The 19621-nt window shown below is 43.1% G+C and overlaps 1 protein-coding gene and 2 long non-coding RNA genes across 4 annotated transcripts in view; all 3 read left to right on the forward strand.

Annotated features, from left to right (window-relative positions):
• The window catches only part of LOC119393756 (serine-rich adhesin for platelets), a 36627-nt gene that overhangs the window by 8695 nt on the left and 8311 nt on the right, over positions 1-19621 (forward strand). For both annotated transcript variants that reach the window (XM_037660889.2, XM_037660890.2), the window contains exons 4-7: positions 15345-15412; positions 16108-16194; positions 16283-16426; positions 17565-17701. In XM_037660889.2, the coding sequence (XP_037516817.1) occupies positions 15345-15412; positions 16108-16194; positions 16283-16426; positions 17565-17701 (436 nt within the window). The remainder of the gene's footprint in view (positions 1-15344; positions 15413-16107; positions 16195-16282; positions 16427-17564; positions 17702-19621) is intronic.
• Positions 492-1740, forward strand: LOC125758738 (uncharacterized). The gene is made up of 2 exons (XR_007416370.1): positions 492-729; positions 899-1740. It is a non-coding gene; the product is annotated as an uncharacterized LOC125758738 (long non-coding RNA).
• Positions 8716-14638, forward strand: LOC125758737 (uncharacterized). Its single transcript, XR_007416369.1, has 2 exons — positions 8716-9566; positions 14504-14638. It is a non-coding gene; the product is annotated as an uncharacterized LOC125758737 (long non-coding RNA).

Here is a 19621-nt window from a genome sequence, read left to right on the forward strand (position 1 = left end):
TATGCTGATGTGAAGTGCCGCGTGGAATGGAAGAAATGCATGCTTGAAAAAAAAAATACTTGAACCTATCTTTACAAACGGTGCGAACCCTAGCAGCCTTTCAAGTACATCTAGTAGTTTCTTAGATAAACAAGTCTGAATGACAAATTGTGGCTATACATTGACAATGCTTTTGTGCATTAGCTGGACATGTACATAGTCTTAAGGACTTGAAGTGGAGCTCCTGCTCCATTCTTTCATACCCCTTTCCCCTTCCCCAGTAGTGTAGCAACCTGGAGATCTTTAGTTGACTTACCTCTCTCTGTCTAGCTAAACTAAGCAATGACAGTTGCAGAAATGTGTCAGTGTACATTTGGATATGACATTTGGTCGAAATAGTGCCTTTACCATTATCTAGAACCAATTCTCTAATGCAGGGGTTGAGTTGCATGAAGCCGACATGGCAGGGGCTGCCATGTCGCCATGTCGGCAAATGAGGCGGGGGGGAGGGGGGCGGGGGCTTTGCAGGCAAAAAAAGAGATCCAGCGAATTGACAATAATCGTTATCTATAATCAATAGCTATAATTATCAATATATATGTTATCGATAGATAACAATAATCATCTATAATCAACAAAACAAACGAATTGTCAATATATGTTATAATTGACTATAATTGTAATACATTAACTGGCTAAGTGTGAAGATGGGGGACAATGCCAACTGGCAGCGACCTTTCTTTCAGGGGCGTAGCCAGAAATTTTTTTCGGGGGGGGTTCAACCATACTTTATGTATGTTCGTGCGTGCGTTCGTATGTGTGCGTGTATATATACGCAAGCAAAACTGAAAAATTTCGGGGGGGGTTTGAACCCCCCCAACCCCCCCCCTTGGCTACGCTCCTGCTTTCTTTGTTCCAGTCTAACCCCTTTGAGCCCATAACTACCATCAGCCTTCAGATAGTAAGTGAAAAGGGGAGCAGTGGAGTGTTCCGATTTCATGCCGGGGGGCTGCATAATACTGCCCTGCCGGCCGCAGGTTGCCGACCCCTGCTCTAATGCATTGTCATGCCCACATTTGGGGTGATTAAGTAGCATAAAGGCACATCGTCACATTGTATAAAAATTGGAGATTGGAGTCAAGTGTACTATTGTTTCCTGCTAATGCGGTTGAATCTATCCTAACCAGTTGTCTCATTTTATCAGGCTTCCATTGGACTTCAGTTAAGCAGTATGCAAGGGAACTATTACAAATAAGATGACATGATCTTTTTATATTTCTTGTGTCTCACCACATTCACCATGTATCAGCTTAGCCCTTTGCAGAAGGAAATGCCTAAATTCATCTTTTTGGACAAGGAAAAAAAAAGGGAAGAAGCCTCTCGAATGCTGGGAAAGCCTTCTATTTTGTTAAGGCTAGTTCTGGGTGCCTAGGGTCATATGACTTAACGCAAAATTGTATGTGGAGGTATACGTAAGTGCATTGCAGAAAGCTGCAGAAACCATTCAAAGTAATTTGTTAAAGCCTTAGAGTGTGCTAAAGTCTTGTCATGGCTGTTGCATTTAATGGGCAAAGAAGTAAGCCTATCTGTAGTTGTCACCACTGCAAAAGTTATGGGTGGTAGACAGCACAAAAGCATGGAGGAAATAGAAGTGTTCACACGATAATCAGCATCGCATAAATTTACAGAAAGACCAATTCTTTCTGTTCAATTCTCCATTACTGCTTATGTAGATTTTGGTACAGTGGGGATAGAACAAAAACTAGAAAACTTGGTAGCTGTGGTTACTACCTTTTTCCACCGAAGTTACTCCTAACATTTCTCCGTTTGTCCACCTTTTTACCTACAATAAAGCAAGTGATAAGCTATGCAATTCAAATTTTGCAAGATTCAATGGTGTGTCTGTGTTTGACCACAGTTGCAGTGTGGTGTTTCGTCTTTTAGTGCCTGTAATAATTGATAACACGAATATTGCAGCCTTGACAGTTGGGTTTAGGCATGGCACTTAGTTAATAAAATGACATTTACTGTTATTTATTAACTGTTAGTATTTACTGTTAGTATCCTTAATGTAAGTTTATGTAATGAGATCACAAGCTTACAGGCATTTGTAGACACAGTTCCTTACGGCAATTTTATTACATCTTCATGCTATCTAGAACACCACGAACTATGCTGAATTTTCACATATTAGAAATAAGCTAAGGGAACATGTAAAATTTGTGTACAGTTCACTATATTGCAATTTAGACGTTGTTGTTCCCGTGAGCTTCGCAATGCATGAAAAGTGTCTGGACATGCACATCAAACATTTTAAATGTAGCACTCAAAGTATGTGCAGAAACTAATGTTGCTGGTGTAACATATTCGTGCAGAGAAGACACTTTTGTTGCGAGCTTCCATTTCAAGCAATGACCAGTTTTCAACGTTACTGTCTGTATGTCAGTGCGCACATTGCTCAGACTGCTTTTGATGTCTAACATGCTTGTTTTCACATAATGTGCAGGTTAATGGTAAAATTTAGTGTGCACTTAGTACTTCTCGTAGTGCCTGAGGTAGTTCAGCTAAATTGCTTACTTCGGTGCAGTTTGTGATTGTGTGTAGTGTTTCTGCATGTTTTTATAGTGTGCATGTAAATGTGCAAACATTTTGTCAGTTTCATGCCAGCTTGTGGTTTCAATTATGATCACTCTAGCTGCGCTTAGTCATACATTGTTGGATAGCAGTGCTAATACCGATATTATGACTGGTATCAACACAATAGTTGCTAGAGTTTACATATTAAGGAACAAGAACAGGACATGCCTTTGTTCTCAATTTTGGTTTGGATTAATTTCAGTGCTGCATTACTTATGTGATTGAACTCGAGAAAGAAACCCGGATGTGGTACTCCGAAATCTTGTAAAGCATTTTGTAGTGAGCTCCCATCACAAAACCAAAGCATGCTGGTACTTGAAAACTCGGGTTCTTTACCCGTATCGGCCGCTCATTGGAAGTGTTGGGCCGAGATGAGCTGGGCCTGCAGTTTCGGGATTGACTGGAGGATGTGGTTGCATCGCGGTGGCATCGCAGTAGTGTGGTGCATGCGCCTAGAGCTGGCAGCTGATGGGCGCCGACTTGAGCCGACTTGAGCCACTGATGCCATGCGCGCGAGGTGCCGCCGGTATCCTGGTGGGTGTCTTCTCGGCAGCTGCTTTCTTGGACGAGCTGGACGGAATGTTCATCATGGGTTCCTTTGAGCAGGTGAGCTGTGCTTGACGCTGCAGTTATCTTGCTCAGCATGCCTATGTGAAATAGAAGAGACATTCTTGGAGATTAGATTTGCATGCGTCTCCTGAAACCATTCTATAGTTGAATGGTCATCTGTGTTTAAAGATGCCAGATTGATATGGTTATTAATAACTGTGTTGCAAAAGGCTTATATTAGAGCCTACTGCTTTTGTATCACTGGTGCCATCCTATGGGGCCTTTTATTTTCCCCCTCTCTCCTGAATGAAGTCGTTCTAATGTGCTACGGTCAGACACAACTTAAGAACACACGAGAGGCCCTACCCAGATGACTAAAGAAATAGTCCCGCTTACACTCTCGGTGATGTTCTCTGACAGTGGGGTTATTGACAATCCAGCTCATGACATTAGTTGAGAGCTCATTTTTACAGGCTTGTATGCAATTTCCTTGAAAGCTGGAAATGCTGCTGCCTTCTGAAGCTGTACCCCGACTTTAGCATACAGTGAACCCTATGTTTCCTTCATGTGTGTAATTGTACGTAGGGCTTTTTTTTTTTTCTTTTCGCTAATAAGGGGATCAAAACTCGTAGTGGCTGTTGATTGACTAGACATTGAAAGAGCACTGACACATTCTTGACTTCACTTTTTACTAGCGATTAAAATCTAACTGTAAATGCCTTCCGTACAAGAGAACTGCAAAGGCTAAGAACATGTAGAGCCTAGTTGCATGTTGTAAGCATAATTGAGGAGCATAATTTTTATGTAACAGGAGACATGTAGTAGATGAAAAGTGTATAAAATTTTCAACGCTTATGTCAGGCCAAAGCCAAGATTGGATGGCATCATTGAGGTTTGTATGAAATTTTGCAACTTGCCACCATACTACAAACACGGCCAAGTCATTCAGTTTGCAGACATGGCTAGTTTTCTTTTAAATCATGGAACTAGCCTGCCGAGCTTGTTACTGGCACGTGCATATGGAGATATGGAGAGCACTTGTATTAAATCAAAGCTTGAAAGAGGTGATTGCAACATTTAATTTGTACTAAAAGCATTATTATTTGGTGCCACAACAGTCTGTTGCCTTTCTGTGCATTCTTCCATCTAGCTCTCACGCAAATGTAGACATGCACTTTCTATTCTTCGTGTCAATAGTTTTAAATTATGTTCACTTTCTGGGTCCATATAACCACAATATAGCATGTTTTCCTTTATGTACCTTATGACTAGGGCTCCGTGTTTTCGTATAAATCTGAAAAAGTCTGATACTTGCTGGCAAAATTTTTAACATTTCGGATTTTTCCAGTAAACTCCCAATTTGTAACAGCCATTATAATCCTGTTCTATTCTTTATCGAAAGGGCGTATTCTAAGCGATCATTGATACATTGGCCGGTTTGGCCGATATAAACTTTACCTCACGTCAACAGTATCTCATAGACCGCACCCCTTGCACATTTAACAGAGGGCTTATTGCGCACGGAGCGAGAGACGATGTCTTGATATACGGTCTCTTGGCAGCACCGGGGCACGCCAGACGACAATATACGGACCTCGACATCGAATATATGCCTATTACAACAAACTTTAAGGTTGTAATACACACCAGTGTAGGTGTATTGCATTCAGGTATTTGTGCTTGTATGTATATGTGTTTGTGCATTCAAACCTTCCAGATAACTACACTTTATGTGTTCTGATGTTTTCATTTTCAGATATCATTTCATCTAAGGTATTGGAGTATTGAGAACAATGTAAATTAAACTCGGAATTTCAGAGAATTTGGGATTTACGAAAAATAAACTCCGATAAACGCCGAATTCCTGCCAAAAAATAAACTCCGAAAAACACCCTCTGAATTTCAAGAAAAATTAACTCCGAAAACACGGAACCCTACTTATGACTAGTGACTGGGGGCTCGATGCTTTTTTTTTTCTAGATACAACTTTTTATAAAAGCCTTGCTTGTGTAATTTTTGTATGTGCGCAAAGGTGTGTTTGTATGGTTTTTCCTTTTGTCTTCTGCATTAGTTTTCTAATGTTTGTTTGTTGCCGTGTAGCTTTAAGTTCTGTGTTCTGTTATATTGGCCTTTCACAACTCTGGCCATCATTTGACAAAATAAAAAAAAAATCATTGAGAGAAGAGCACGTAAAGGCCGAAATGTAGCCCCACCTTCCTTCCTTTCTTTCTAATTCATGCTAAAATGAGGTATCTGTAACTTCAGTTTGATGTCATATTTCACTGTACAGCAAGACTCCTATAAAAAAATGCTTGGGGCTGATTGTATACCATACCACTCACAAACACAACAGGATAAGCATGCACAGGAAAAGGATACTTCGGTCTAGTATAGATACTTGAACTGCTCAGTAAAAGAGGTCTTTATTTTTGCTCTCTCTATTCCTTTAATACAATTTGCATCTGCAGCCACGATATTAGGGCATAGAGATTCATGACATGCTTTCTGTCTTTTTCAAACCTCAGCAATGCCTGTGGAACGTTGTAGTGGCACTGCTTCGTTTGTTCATTTGTTGTATAGGCATACTGGTTGTAGGCTTTTCCATAAAGGTCTCCACAAAGAATGTTAAGAATAGGAATTCGGGCAGGACGAATGGAATGCCTCCTTACATTTTATTGCAGAGGCGTTAAGCTGTATTGTTACATCTGGGCTCTTTTTGCCAGGTTTGGTCATTTCGTTACTGTTACCAAATTTTCACAGTTTGTGTATTTTGATGTGCAGATTCCAAAAATGTAATTACTTTTGTGATAGGGCTAGTTGTTCCCAATATACTCTGCTATCATTGCATAAGCTGGGTCCTTTGTTTGGAGCAAAATTAGCGTCTAAACAGAAAACCCAAAAATGGTGGTTACAGTATTGAAACAATGTAGGATGTTCAAGGATAGCAAGATGCTATGAATCAATTTACTAGGCGAATTTTAACAAGAGTTAGAGGTCATCAATGTTTACAGAAAAAAAAGCCATTGTCACATACCATACATGTGACCCATTTAAAAAATTTTGTGAAATGTATATTGCCCTGAAAATAGGCATATTGCTTACTGCATGCATTTATCTTTCTGGCAAAATAAAAATTATGCTGATAGCTCAAATAGAACAGGAGCTATTTATCCTCCATTGTGACAAATGTGTCAAAATTGCTGTTCTGAGAAAACAAGGAAAAAATGTTGCAAAACATTTTTATTGGAAAAATACCTATAAAAGCTTAAGAAAATGCACCAGGGGCATAATCTGGATGCATCCCATCCTTATTCCTCCTCTTGGCCAGCTTCTTCACATTCTCAGATGCTTCTCTTTTTTTGTTGGAGCTGGCAGTCCGTCGGCAGTCCTTCTCTCTTGCTCACAAAGATGCACTGCTGGATATGTTGATGTCCAGCTGCTGTAGAATTGCAGCTGATGCATTTAGGTTTCCAGTGTGGAAGCGTAGCACAGCCTCTGCAACAGCAGCTTCCACGGCAAAAAGAGAAGCATGCTGCTCCTTCGACACCAAACTCCAAATCACTGAGTGAAGGCTCTCATTAGAATTTTGTGTCTTGCCTCGCTGGCATCATTGGAGCAGGGCCTTTTCGGAAAGTCTGGTATAGACCGGCAACATTGCTTCGGCAACCTCCTTTGGCAAATTGTAGCAGTGTCGAGGTTCTGGGTCACCTTTTGCTTTCGCAGCGTTGTGACGGCACCATGAATCAGCACCAGCTGGGCACAAACTGTGGTCTGAACACACGTCGGTGGATGTAACATGCTTGTACGTTGCCATTACAGCCTTTTGCATGGCCTCCACATCATCATTAGATTTGAGTGCCCAGCCGTAATATGCGCTGAGCCGAGTGATAAGCTCATTCGTCAGCCGACCTCTCCCACCGAGGCTTTGCTTGCCCTCTCCTTTTTGTTTTTGCACTAAATTTCTTAGTGCTGTCCCCATGCGCTTTTGGACATGGTTAACACAGTCCTCCTTCTCAATGTCGATGAAGCCGTACACTTTCGCTTCTTTGATGGCACCAAATGTACGGCTGTTACCGTCACACAAAATAGTTATCTCAATCCGTGTCGATCCAGTGACCTCTGAAAAAGGAGGAGCCCCGCTTCCACTTCCATGCTGTCGCTATTCTTCTGACACTGGTGTGTCACCTTCCACTCGGCGTAGTCGTCCGAATCAGGCTTTGGTCCTACTTCACACCCCAAACAAAAGTTAGACAGCACAACATAGTCTAACACATACCCAGTGAAGAGCTCTATAACCGCACCGACGCCTATATGTGAGGAGTGGCCGCGGGTCATTCAGGTACCATCATAGGACACTGCTATGTTTCCTTGATGTCCGAAGCATAGGTCCTCGTACAACGAGGCCACTTTCACAGCGCACTGGCTCATAGCCACCTCGGCTGCTTGCGTGGCTGCAGGTGTCAGAGTCTGCTTTAGATGCCGCTGAAAAGTGCTGTGATGCATGCCACGATGGGACAATCCCATTGCCACAAATACATCATTCATCGCTGTCTGGCCGTTTCCAGTTGAAACCATCGCTCGCGTAGCCAGGAGGTTGATTTCAAATCGGTTACAAGTCTTCTTGCTGTCAGTTCAAGGCGAGCTCCATTCGGCCCCGATCGCTCCACAATTGTCGCACACGACAGTCAGCTTCACTGCAAGTCCGTAGTCGTGATCGCCCCTCACTATTCGCGCTGGCCCGTGACAAGACTCGCAACGCAAATGTCGAAGGAGCGAGTTCATCATGTTTACTATCAAGTAAGGAGGAGGCTCATCTAACACTGGCGCCGTTGCCGCACCGCTTGCATCTGTAAAGCGCTCAACCTTTCGTGCTGTCGCCGACACCGATGAAAGATCCTCAAGCGTGGCGCGCGTCTCGCGGGCGCGCGCCTCGCGCACTTCACTGGCACCGATCACATCAGCGTCTACTCTGACACGGCCGGAGTCGACATCGCAGGCGCTGTCAGGGAGGCGCGTGTCTACGTGCTCTTCTCCGTTCGCGATAGCATCGGCGCGGTCATAGTCCACAGAGCGTACGCTATCCAGGGAACCCGTCTCGCGCACTCCTCTGTTGACGATAACATCAGTACTCGTGCGGCCAGCGTCCACGCCGCGCACGCACGAGGAATCGTCTACGGCCACGTCGACGTTATCGTTATCAGACGATGTCTGAGCTTGCTCGCGCGATGCACTAGCAGCACCATTGGGCTTTCTACCCCTGCCTTTCTTCCGCGAACGCCCAAAATGATGCTTTGACCGGAACTTTTTCGCATCGCCGGGCATAGCGAACCGCACCAAAATATTCTAGCACACTGACCGCACGAACACGTTAGGGATAAGACACCATCGCAAGAGCGATACCTTTTCAAAATGGCGGCTGACACTGCCATCAAGTTTTCCTGGCCAATCGAGAAGCACCATTTTGGTCACGTGCGTCAGGCAACCAATGGAGTCGCGCGCAGCGCGTGATATTGCTTCGTTTTTTTTTTTTTGCCATTTATTGCTTCCACGTGGGGCACATGGTTGCTTACTGAAAAAAAGAGAAAAGCTGGTGGCGCTGGTGGAGCGCGTAGTTCGCGTGCTGTCGGCGGTTGAAGTAAGGCTAGTTTAGACTTCAATTTAAAGGTCCGCTTGCGCGTAGTTGCTCATTTTATTTCTTATAACTCTGGAAATAAATAGAATTTCGAAGCCAAAATTCGCTGATAGATGCAGAAGGGCCTCGGGAACGCGAAAATGATGGGAGAGAAAATGCGATTTTTGGGCCGATTTTCGACTTTTAAGTGCCGCGTCCCCCCTTAAACAGAATAGACTTTCCTTGCTCCTATGATAATCAACAGAATGACTGGTGTGGAGGCTGCAGATGATGCCACATTATGTGATAACACAAAGAATAGGTGCATGAGTTTAAAGATTGGGATGCTGCCTCTCTTTCATGATCATGTTCTTTTTAACTTCTTGAGCCTCTGCTTATGGCGAGACTTGACCTAATAGCCGCCTCAGAGGTATTATCTGTCTGGTATAGCTCGTTTGAGTGATTTTCTAATAGGTGCTCTATCTGAAGTGCTCTTTATGTGCGTAAGCTACTGGCTCTGGGCATTTTATGAATTTTGCATCAAGTTATGTGTTTTGCTTCCTACATCGAACGTTGTAAAAGATATGCATGGCTAGAATTTAATGGGGCGTGTGTAAAGGGGCCTTTGTGAAGTTTCGTTATGCAGACAGATAGTATTTCTGTAACTTGACGTGTTGCTGAAGCCACTCACTGTGTTTCCGGTGCTGCAAGGTCCTGCAAGCCGGAGGTGAGCTGTGACACGCCGACTTGGTATACATCAGAGCAAGAGGCATCTGCTGCATATTGACAGGTTGGCACAGTTCAGTACTCTTTTTGTTGTTTTCCATGTTGCCACCACAGGCATGCATATGTTTGTTGGGCAAAATTATGTATGTTAACTTAGACATGCTGTAGTTTTTCATAAAACCAAGATCTGATTATGATGCACGACGCAGCGGTGGCCTTTGTAGAAATATGCATTCAAACATGGTGCGTTAGTGCTTTATCCCACTCCTATCAATAACTGTTGCCACAGCTGGCATTGAACCTAAGAACCTAACTGCAATGCCACAGCTTTACCATTCACTCGTAATGCATCGATGCTTTCCAATGAAAACTTCCTGGACATTGTTGTAATGCCCTCTGGAGTGTTCTAATTGCTTGTAAGCCCTTGCAGAGGCATTGGAAGAAGCTACAGCTGACACCTTTGTATGCAAGCTTTTCTCTTCTCTGGTGGAAATGGCTTTTGCACAAACCGAGTGCTATTGAATTGCAGTAGTTAAGTCTTTAAGTGGCAGTGGTGCTCCATAGTTGGTAAAGGCAAGAGTAAACAGGAAATGCAAGTTAAACAAAAGCAGTCGCACGGAGTGCCATGCAGTTCTATTGGGTGTGCTTAACATTTGAAATGTAGGTTCTGTTCCTTAGTACATCTCTGCTGTTTTGAGAATAGGTTAATAAAGTAGAAACTCATTATGTATCTGCTTATTTCTCGTAAGACACCAGGTTGCCTGGCAACCAATCCTGATTTTTCTGGCCATGGTTAATGGACTTTAAAGAAACCAATGAATAGTGTCCCTGTTACTGGAAAGGCTTGAAAACAAAAGTTTTCCGTCTCAGTACAGTCGACAATGGAAGCTATTTTGCCATTGGCTTCTTGTAAAGCTCGATTTCACCTGATGTGTCTACTTACTTTGAGGCAAACATAATCTTTTGAAGGTTATCCCTTGCAAGAGAGATTCTGCTTTGCATTTAATTTGCCCCTGTAAGTGAAAAATTACTCGCGCTGCAGAAAGAACATGTTGCATACCTGCCAACTCTTCCGATTTACCTGAGAGACTCCCAAATTTTTTTGAAACCCTCCCGATTGTACGGGCACAGCCATAAATCTCCCGTAAAGCAGCCTTAACCTCACTGCAAAAAGAAATCAAAGGAAAGTGGTTTTAAGAACTCCTGGCCTTGGTCTAGTGTGTGCCGAATGCTTATGTCAGTTTCACTGCAGTACATTAGTGTCATGCAGAAAAGCCTACTAATAGAGGGAAGGGGCCACCAGCTGTCGCAGGATGTGCCACATTGTGTCCCTCCAGGGTCCCTGCGACACTTTTGAAGCACGGTCAGAAAACGCTGCCGATTGGTAATCGAGGCTCCTGAGAGCGTCTGAACCAATTCGCGGGATCGAATCCCGGCCGCGGCGGCTGCATTTTCGATGGAGGCGAAAATGTTTGAGGCCCGTGTACTTAGATTTAGGTGCACGTTAAAGAACCCCAGGTGGTCAAAATTTCCGGAGCCCTCCACTACGGCGTCTCTCATAATCATAGCGTGGTTTTGGGACGTTAAACCCCAGATATTATATTATTAGCGTCTGAACCAAACATTATAGTGTGGCATGCGGCCTGGAACTTGCAATTTTCAAAGTCAGCTGGAAATCGTTTCCTCTTCTGTCAACAAATGATGCCATAAACCCAAATGACCACACCATAAACTCAAAGTCCACAGCCATTGGCCGATTTGAGCATTGTGAGCTGCATAACTACCGTGGCCACCGCGGGATGGCGCGACGTGCCCACGCGTGCGCTCACGATTCCACTGAAAGTAAGCCACGTGTTCAAAGAAAAAAAAAGGAAAGTGCTCAAGGTCAGGACGCGCACGTGACGTAACGTCTTTCCCTCGCGCCATCCCTTTCTGCTTCACTTCCAGCGCTCTAGTCTCGACAAGAGAAGCGAGAAAGCACTTACGGCGTGCTACAAATTCCTGTAACTCCGCTCGTTCTTGACAGATTTTAAACATTTTTGCGGCAATCAATCCATGAGGCAATAAACTCCTTGAACGAAGCAATTAGAAGATTACTTGGAAACGTGTTGCAGGGCCCCTTTAATTGAAAACGTACATCGCGAGTACCAGTACGGTCACTGATGTCTAAAAACTTTACTGGCGATCATTCAGAGGTGTCTATGGCATTGTTGTGGCCCTGAGAAACAATAAACAAAAAGTCACAGTTTCGCCGCAAGGGCGAAGCAATGAATGCGATAGCAAGGAACTAATGCTATACGAAGTCAGGCTCGCCAATGGATACTCTCAGTTTGAACAGCGCTGCTGTTGCAAAGGCGGCCGAAGCAGCCAAGGAAACTAGCGTGCTTCAAGTGTCGAGCTGTGACACTTGATAGTTCGCGCTCATCTTCTGTTTGTTCGTTTAGCGGCGTCCCTTGAGCTCGAGTGACATTCGTACGCGCCGTAACATGAGCGCGGACATCACGGTGAAAGCGTGAAACATTCCTCTACCCCTCGCCACGAGAAAACCGCGCGAGCAGACAGCGGAAGGGCAAGCTTCTCCCATGCGCGAATATAAGAAGAAACGAGCGAGCTCGCCGACGACTTTTAAATGCGCCCGTCGGGCTCCTAGCGCCACCTCGCTGGTAATGAAGAAACGCTTATTATCGCCTGCTGTCTCTGAGTCCGTCCAGCGGTAAAGGGTGTGTATATAACGCTCGCCGTTAGCTATGTGGAGGATCTGCGTTTCGTGGCGTAGTGGATAGCGCCGCTCGCTGCGGAGCAAGAGGTCCCTGGTTCGATACCGCGCTTCGAAAGCATTTTTCTGAATTATTTTTCTTTGGGGCCTTTATATATATATACATACTTATACATATACGGTGCATGACGGTGGCGACGGCGACGGCAAAATCCAGCCGAGACTGTCCATATAATTGCTATCGCAATAAAAATGTACGCCAGTTTTCTTTCATTGTGCTCCACTTTACGCATCTCCCGAATATTGAAGTCTCCAGGTTGGCAGGTATGCCAATGCATGAAAGCATGAGCAAAGCACAAGCTCGTCAGCAGTACAAGTTCTGGCTATACTGCCCTGCTAATGTGTACACTTTAGGGAAGTGAGTGAACATGCTGTGATAACTCAATACAGTAGAACCCCGCTGATACGTTTTTGAAGGGACCGTAGGAAATAAACGTAAGAGACGGGAAACGTAAGAGCCGAAAAACAGGAAAAACGGCAAAATATTTAGTGGTGCAGAATTTTATTTCAATTCTTACGAGCAGCACGAAAATTGGCGCGCTCAGCCGCGATCTAGTCGATGGATAGAAACGCGGAGCTTAGGACGGCCTCATCCACAGAAATGTAATCAACGTATGTGATTTTTTTAACACCAACAGCTGTAGACATGAAAGAACTAAGCACACGCAATCACGACCGGCGCGGCGAGACCGACCGCGAACCACACGCACGACCATGCGAGCTCCAACCAGCTCGAACTCCTCCCGTTCTCCGACATATAACGATGATGATGAGTCTACGCCAACACGATGGCAGAAGTGAATGCCAATCTCGAAGGCCTTGCTTTCGCAAGCAATTACATCATACACGCCATGTTTGTGCAATACAAATCTCAAAGGCTATAATTTTGTCAATAGTAAATGCCATGTCGAAGGCCTTGCTTTCGCGAGCAGTTACGTCATAGACGCCATCTTTGCAATTTGAAACTTGAAGGCCATGCTTTTGTTTGCATCAATTAAAAGATTCTGTTGCTTGCGCCTCTCATCCGGCTAATATTACGGTCAAACGAGGCCAAGCTGCGTGAAAATGCATCATGGCCGCTCTCTTTGGTAGTCACTCGGTCGGCTCCGTGCGCACTTCGCGACGTATCATACGGGAACGGTCCGACAGTTACGACGTAACAGCGGGGTTCCCAATACATTGTATCCTATGGGAGCTATGCCGGGACCGGCGGAAAACGACGTAACAGCCGGGAAAACGCAGCAGTGAGGAACGTAACAGCGAAGTTCCACTGTATAATGAATCATTGGATATAATTTAGGTGCTTTCGGCATTGAATGCAAGTTATGATGAGCTAGGACGTGAGAAGGTAATCTGATGGTGAACACGTACGAGTTTCTATCTGGATTCTTATTTTGAACTGAGTGAAGCGTGTCACCTTTGTTGTATACTTTTAAACACAACAGCTATGGAAAGAATCCACATCAAACCTGATGTTCAGTTATGCATTCACTTAGTTAACTGGAAGTACCAGAGCATCATGTGTATGTCTTTCAGATAACTTTTATTTATTTATTTATTTATTTATTTATTTTGTTTATTGTTTCAATTCTTATAGCTGTCCTAAGCTGCTGTTTTGTGGGGCACCAATCACAGTTGGCTGCTTTACTTAGGCTGCACAAAAAACCCTACCGTTGTAGAGAAATTCTATCCTCCCATTCAAGGCTTCATTGCGATTGAAGGTGACCTGTACCACATTAATATTGTGATAACTATAAGCTTTAAAAGTAGAAATGCTCAAATCAATAATTTTTTGCATTGAATTTATTTAACAAGTGCAAAATGATTGCTTTATTTGCTGATATCGACCCTCCTGCTTTCTGTATTTTTGTGTTAACAACATATACTATTAATTCCTGTCATGTTTATGCTTTCATGTTCCTCACGCTAGCAATACAGCACAAAGCATATTTGTGTATTCTCATGTAAGACATAGTAGTAGTTGTGTACACTGCCATCAAATTGTGATCGTTGCGATTTCTCTAAGTGGATTTCATGCAGTTTCAATCATTTATCATTAAAATGAGCTACATTGTTGTGATTAGATTAGCCAACTGTAGTTGCGATGATATATTTGTAACGTAAGGTAGCAAAGTACAAGTAGGTGCTGGTTGCAGTTGTCTACAGTTGATTTTTCAGATTTTTTTTTATTTTTCTAATGTTGCAATTATATTTTGTTTGAACAGGATGGGTGCTACCATCTGTTGCCCAAGTGGAAGATTCATCACCACCATGGAAGCTGCTGGAAGAGTTCCAAAGTTCAAGCAGAGTCTCTTAGCAGTGTTTTTATCATCAAATTATTCTCTGTTGTGAATAAAGAAGTGTTGTCAACAGGGTTTAGGTGTGCTGGCTCACTTTTCTTTGCATGAAAAAAATGAAAGAAAGCTCACTGTAATATGTGTTTTCAGGGAGGTGGACCAGGCATTGAGTATTCGTTTAGTAGCTCCACATTCTTTGAAAAGCTGCACATCTCGTCTTAAGTATCTGAGGCATACAGGCAACAGTCTTCAATGGTGTATGTTTGGAACTTCAGCAGCTGATGCTATGAATGTCGCCTTACATTTCTTTACTGGAATTCGCTTATCTACTTTCGAGGCGTCACCAGTTTCATTAACCCAATAATGTGTTGCATGCTTTCATGACTATCCGAAAGGTCTTCCTTATTTGTAGTCTTATGAAAGCCTTTGCACTTAAATGCAGTGAGTAGTTGTTGCAGTAAAAAGTCTTCCTTTTCAGGCCTGGCAGGAAGCAGATTGACTCAACCCAATTTGCTGCTGCAGTAACGAGTTTTGTGGAAAATTGATTCAAGGAAATTTTTTGCGGCACTTTATAAATTCTAAATCCTATAAAGCGTATGGCCATCCACAAATGTGCAAAGTAGTGTATAATCTTAATGTTTGTGTATTCGTTGATACATTACTTGCGTCTTTTTAATGCTGGCCACAGTAATTTGTGTGACTACCTGCACAAAGGAAGACTGCAGGGTACGTAGTAGTTCAGTACAAAAGAAGTCCATCTTTTTTCCAGGGCGCACCGACCCCTTGCCTATCATCATCAAAGAAGACATCATGGGATTTGGACGAATGGAGATGGAAGTATGAAACCGCTAACCACTTCTGCTGTTTTTCTCCATTTTTAGCTATTGGCAAGGCTGTACAGATTGCATCGTTTCACATGAAGTCTGGTATTTTTTAAATTGTGGAGAAAAAAAAGGTTATGTCAGACCAACAAATTGGAATGCACTTAGCTGTATTCATGTCCACTAAAATGTAATTTGCTCCAACGCAGTAAATTAGCCAGCGCTGTTAAAATTATTATCCTGTCCATGATGTGAAGGTGCAGAGATGTTATTACTTTAATGCCACCTTACCTTACACAACATGGAACTTGTAAAATTATTAAGCTAATTTTAAGCAGTGACAAAGAAAGCTTAATGAGACTTTATCTGTAGTGAACAACGGTTATTAAAGAAGTGGTGTCACTAAGACGACAGTTTCACTGAAAGACCACTTTGTTATTCGCTGCCTTCAGAAAGTGTTCCATCTGTTCAAAATGTCAACTCCAATCGCCAAGGCAACAGTTTAGGACAAGTTGGTTATGATGTTTGCTCTGGCAAAATTCCTTGTTTGACCACTTTGTCTCTATCATCCAGCAATTCTTGTCTTTGGCTGTAAGTTAGCCTGTGAGTCATTTCTAACATACATTAGCTAAAATTCCAACATGTATCCTTTTTTTTTTTTTTTGCTATTTGGATGCTGCCTTGACACCCTTTTGGTTTGTGCACTTCCAGATGGACTATGCAGAGGAGACAACAGAGAAGAGGAGAACACTGGAGATTGAGAAGGAGGAGACAGAGGAGCTCAAACTTAAGTATAAGGTATCTGAAATCATTCTTCGCTGCCAAGCATCCTCTTCTTGTTGAAGTACTGAATTGCTTATGTTTTTTCTTTCTTAACCCTTTCAAGGCCGTCCAAGAGAAAGAAAAGGTAGTCCAGGAGGCCTTGGCAAGCCTGAAGGCCAACTTCTACTGTGACCTCTGTGACAAACAGTACACAAAGCATCAGGAGTTTGACAACCACATCAACTCTTATGACCATGCACACAAGCAGGTATGTCGAAGATGTACACATACTGTCGAAACAAATAAAAAGCAAGCTACCGTGGGAAGAAAATAGACTAGCCATTTATAATAATAATAATAATCATAATAATAATAATCATCTCTTAAGTGCACACAACAGGAAAAGAAGGGAAAGGGGTATAGGAGTACAGAGAAAGAAGGGAGATTGCCCTGGGTGGTGTGCTAGGCATGCTAGATAGGTGCAAGCCTATACGCGTAGCCAGGTGGGAGGCGAGACGAAGGGTGAGGAGTTAAAGCAACAGGAAGAGATGGGTTGGCAGCTGTCTGGGTCCAGTCACGTAGGCTTCTCGCTATTGCTCGGCACAGCTCCTTAGATGGTAATCAAACCCAATAACCACAACACTGCACACTTCTGCACATGTGCCCTTGCACGAAGCATTGTTAAAACAGTGCGTATGTCGATGTGGAAACTTGGGCAACCCAACAGAAGCTCCTGCGTCTTTGCTGCTACCATTGTTTAAAAAACTGAAGCAGAGTCAACCAAATAGCGAATTTTCCGTTGCTTGATTGGTGCCACTTTGGTGATGCCTCCTGTTGAAAGTTTATCAAGACTTTCCAGTAAGCCAGAAATTACCGTGTGTGAGAGTAAATGACACTGCTTGTAGCTGACGTCTGATAACAATGTTTAATGGCGTGTAAAAGAAAAGCTGTTGATCAAATTGATCCGTTTACGCAGGTCTATTAAGGAAAGCGTTTAACAGAGAATTGCTAATTGCATTTGCTATCAGTACTTTGCCGACATATTGTAATGGCTCTGTGGTGGTGTTCTGCTGCTAAGCACAAGGTCATGGGTTTGGTTCTTGTTTTTGGCACATATAAGTGGGAGTGAAATGTAAAAACACATGGTAAATGCATGTTGAAGGTTGCCAGGTGGTCAAAATTAATACAGAGCCTACCAATGTGTGTGCCAAACCAATACACAGGTAAACTGATATAAATTTATTCATGGGATTTAATGTGTCAAACTTGCATATTGGTTTGTCATGTTAAATCCCATCAATCATTTAATCGATAGGCATGTTGCCAGCCAGCACCTTAAATATGAAAGGTATGGCATGGATTCAATGTGTTTTTTGCTGACCGGGTGCTGTGAATGGCTGATGCAGAGACTGAAGGAGCTGAAGCAGCGCGAGTTTGGCCGCAACGTGCTGTCAAAAGTAAAACGTGAGGACAAGGGCCGCGAAAAGGAGCAGCGGCGTCTCCAGCACTTGGCAGAACTGAGGGCTCATGTGGCAGTGATGCGGTGAGTGGCGGTTTTAGTGTTTTTTGTTTTCTCTCCATTGCTAGCCTTGGGCGTGCTTTTATTCCTGCTGTCGCAAGGTATGAGGAAAGTCTAGCCTGAATGCTGAATTCTTTCTCCATAACAACATTATGTGGCCAGGGCCATGCTGGGAGGTTTTTTTATGGTACTGGCAAAGATAAAAACGCCTTGACTAGGTACTGCTTCTTTTTCTGGCTGTAACATCTGTATAAATCACTGTGACGATGCCAGTCAAGTCTCCAGACTGGTGGCCTCTATATATAGAGTAATTTGCACAATCTTGAGCGCAATTAACCAAGTTTTATGGATTATTTTTTTTTTCAATTATTGATTTTAGGTGGCTAAAGCAAATACTAGTATCTCTGAGGCCACAATCAGGTAGCTGCTACAAGAGCACGTCTAATGAAAATTCCTTTGCTATTGAAAAGCTAGTTAGCTAAACTTCATGAATTACACCATTGTACGAATTACTCTCTACCAAGGGACTGCTAATCTGGAGACTAATGTTGTCAATATCGTAATTATGATTTACTCAGGTCTAAATTTAAAATTTTAGTGCATCTAGAAAAACACCCCCTGTACTTCATTACGTCTAGTGAGCAATAATACGTCCCTTCTTATACTGACTGAATAACCCTGCTGTGATTGGCATTGTTGTGTCAGCAGCAGATGTTCTACCTCTCTCAGCTATGTCTCTCACAGTAAAGTGAAACTCATGTGATTAAGTTTCAGGCAATATGGAGAAAGAGTAAACTCAAACTCAAGTTCAAACTACCTGTGCTTAGCAGTTCAGGAATGCTTTAAAGGTCTGCTGATATGGGTAATATTTCCTTCAAGTGGTATTTGCTTTATTTATTAACTACCAGTTGCCTGCTTAACCCTTTGAGATGCTATGTACACAATTGTGTACACCACTTGTTTTTGCCATTTGTATCGACTAGGGGATAAGAAAGAGCACGAAACATTGAGCTTTGGATCAATTGAACCTCCTGCATAATAGATTTGTCTTCATTTAACTTCATTTTGCAGTGTACTGTTGCATATGATCACTTTGCTGAAGGCACTACCATATTTGACGAGTCATTCGACGTGCCACTTCCCATGACCCACGTCAGAAGTACCATTTTTCTTTGTTCAGCATGTACGTAACCGAAAACGAATTACCTTGATATTCCTTGCCTGCCTGAGATTCGATTATATTTATGCAAAAAAAGAGTATGAATGGCTTCAGAATATATAGATAATTAATTACAAAGTAATTAGGAATGATTACTCTGACACACATAATAATTGAACATATTGCGACATTTTTTTGTTGCAATATAATATCGAGTGCCTTGAAATAACATTGTATCAATTTGACGCATTCACAGACAATTCTTCAACTGGCATCTGAAAGGGTTAAGTACAGTCAAAGGGTTGTGCACAGGTGGGAGGGGGGCGTATTTACCTAAGAGGGGGGTCGCAAAGTCAGCCCCACACATTGAAGTAATAGGGAGGGGGCCGCTACGACTCGGCGAGGTGGGGGGGCGGGGCAATGTCAGCGCCATACATTGACATAATTGGGAGGGGGGTGCTGCGAGGAACCTTTGCCACCCCTGAAGGGGAACCCTGTGCACGCCTATGAGTACAGTGACGCTAAATATGAGTTGCAACACAGTGGCCATGGTTGAAGGGGCCCAAGCCTACACTGTAAGTCTGGCAAACGTGAAATTGGATTTGCCAATACCAGTAGTCGAAGCAGTCTTTATGTCGCTGATTGTTTCTGTGTCGGTGCCACTGTGCAGTGATCATGGGCAGCATGTTGCAACCCATATTGGGCGCGACTGTACATGCCCCCAAGTTTATTGTTTCCTATTTGTTTCAGCTAAAGAACGAACCCTTTATGTTATTTAGGATGCT

Source organism: Rhipicephalus sanguineus, chromosome 5 (genome assembly GCF_013339695.2).
Source record: "Rhipicephalus sanguineus isolate Rsan-2018 chromosome 5, BIME_Rsan_1.4, whole genome shotgun sequence".
NCBI lineage: Eukaryota > Metazoa > Arthropoda > Arachnida > Ixodida > Ixodidae > Rhipicephalus > Rhipicephalus sanguineus.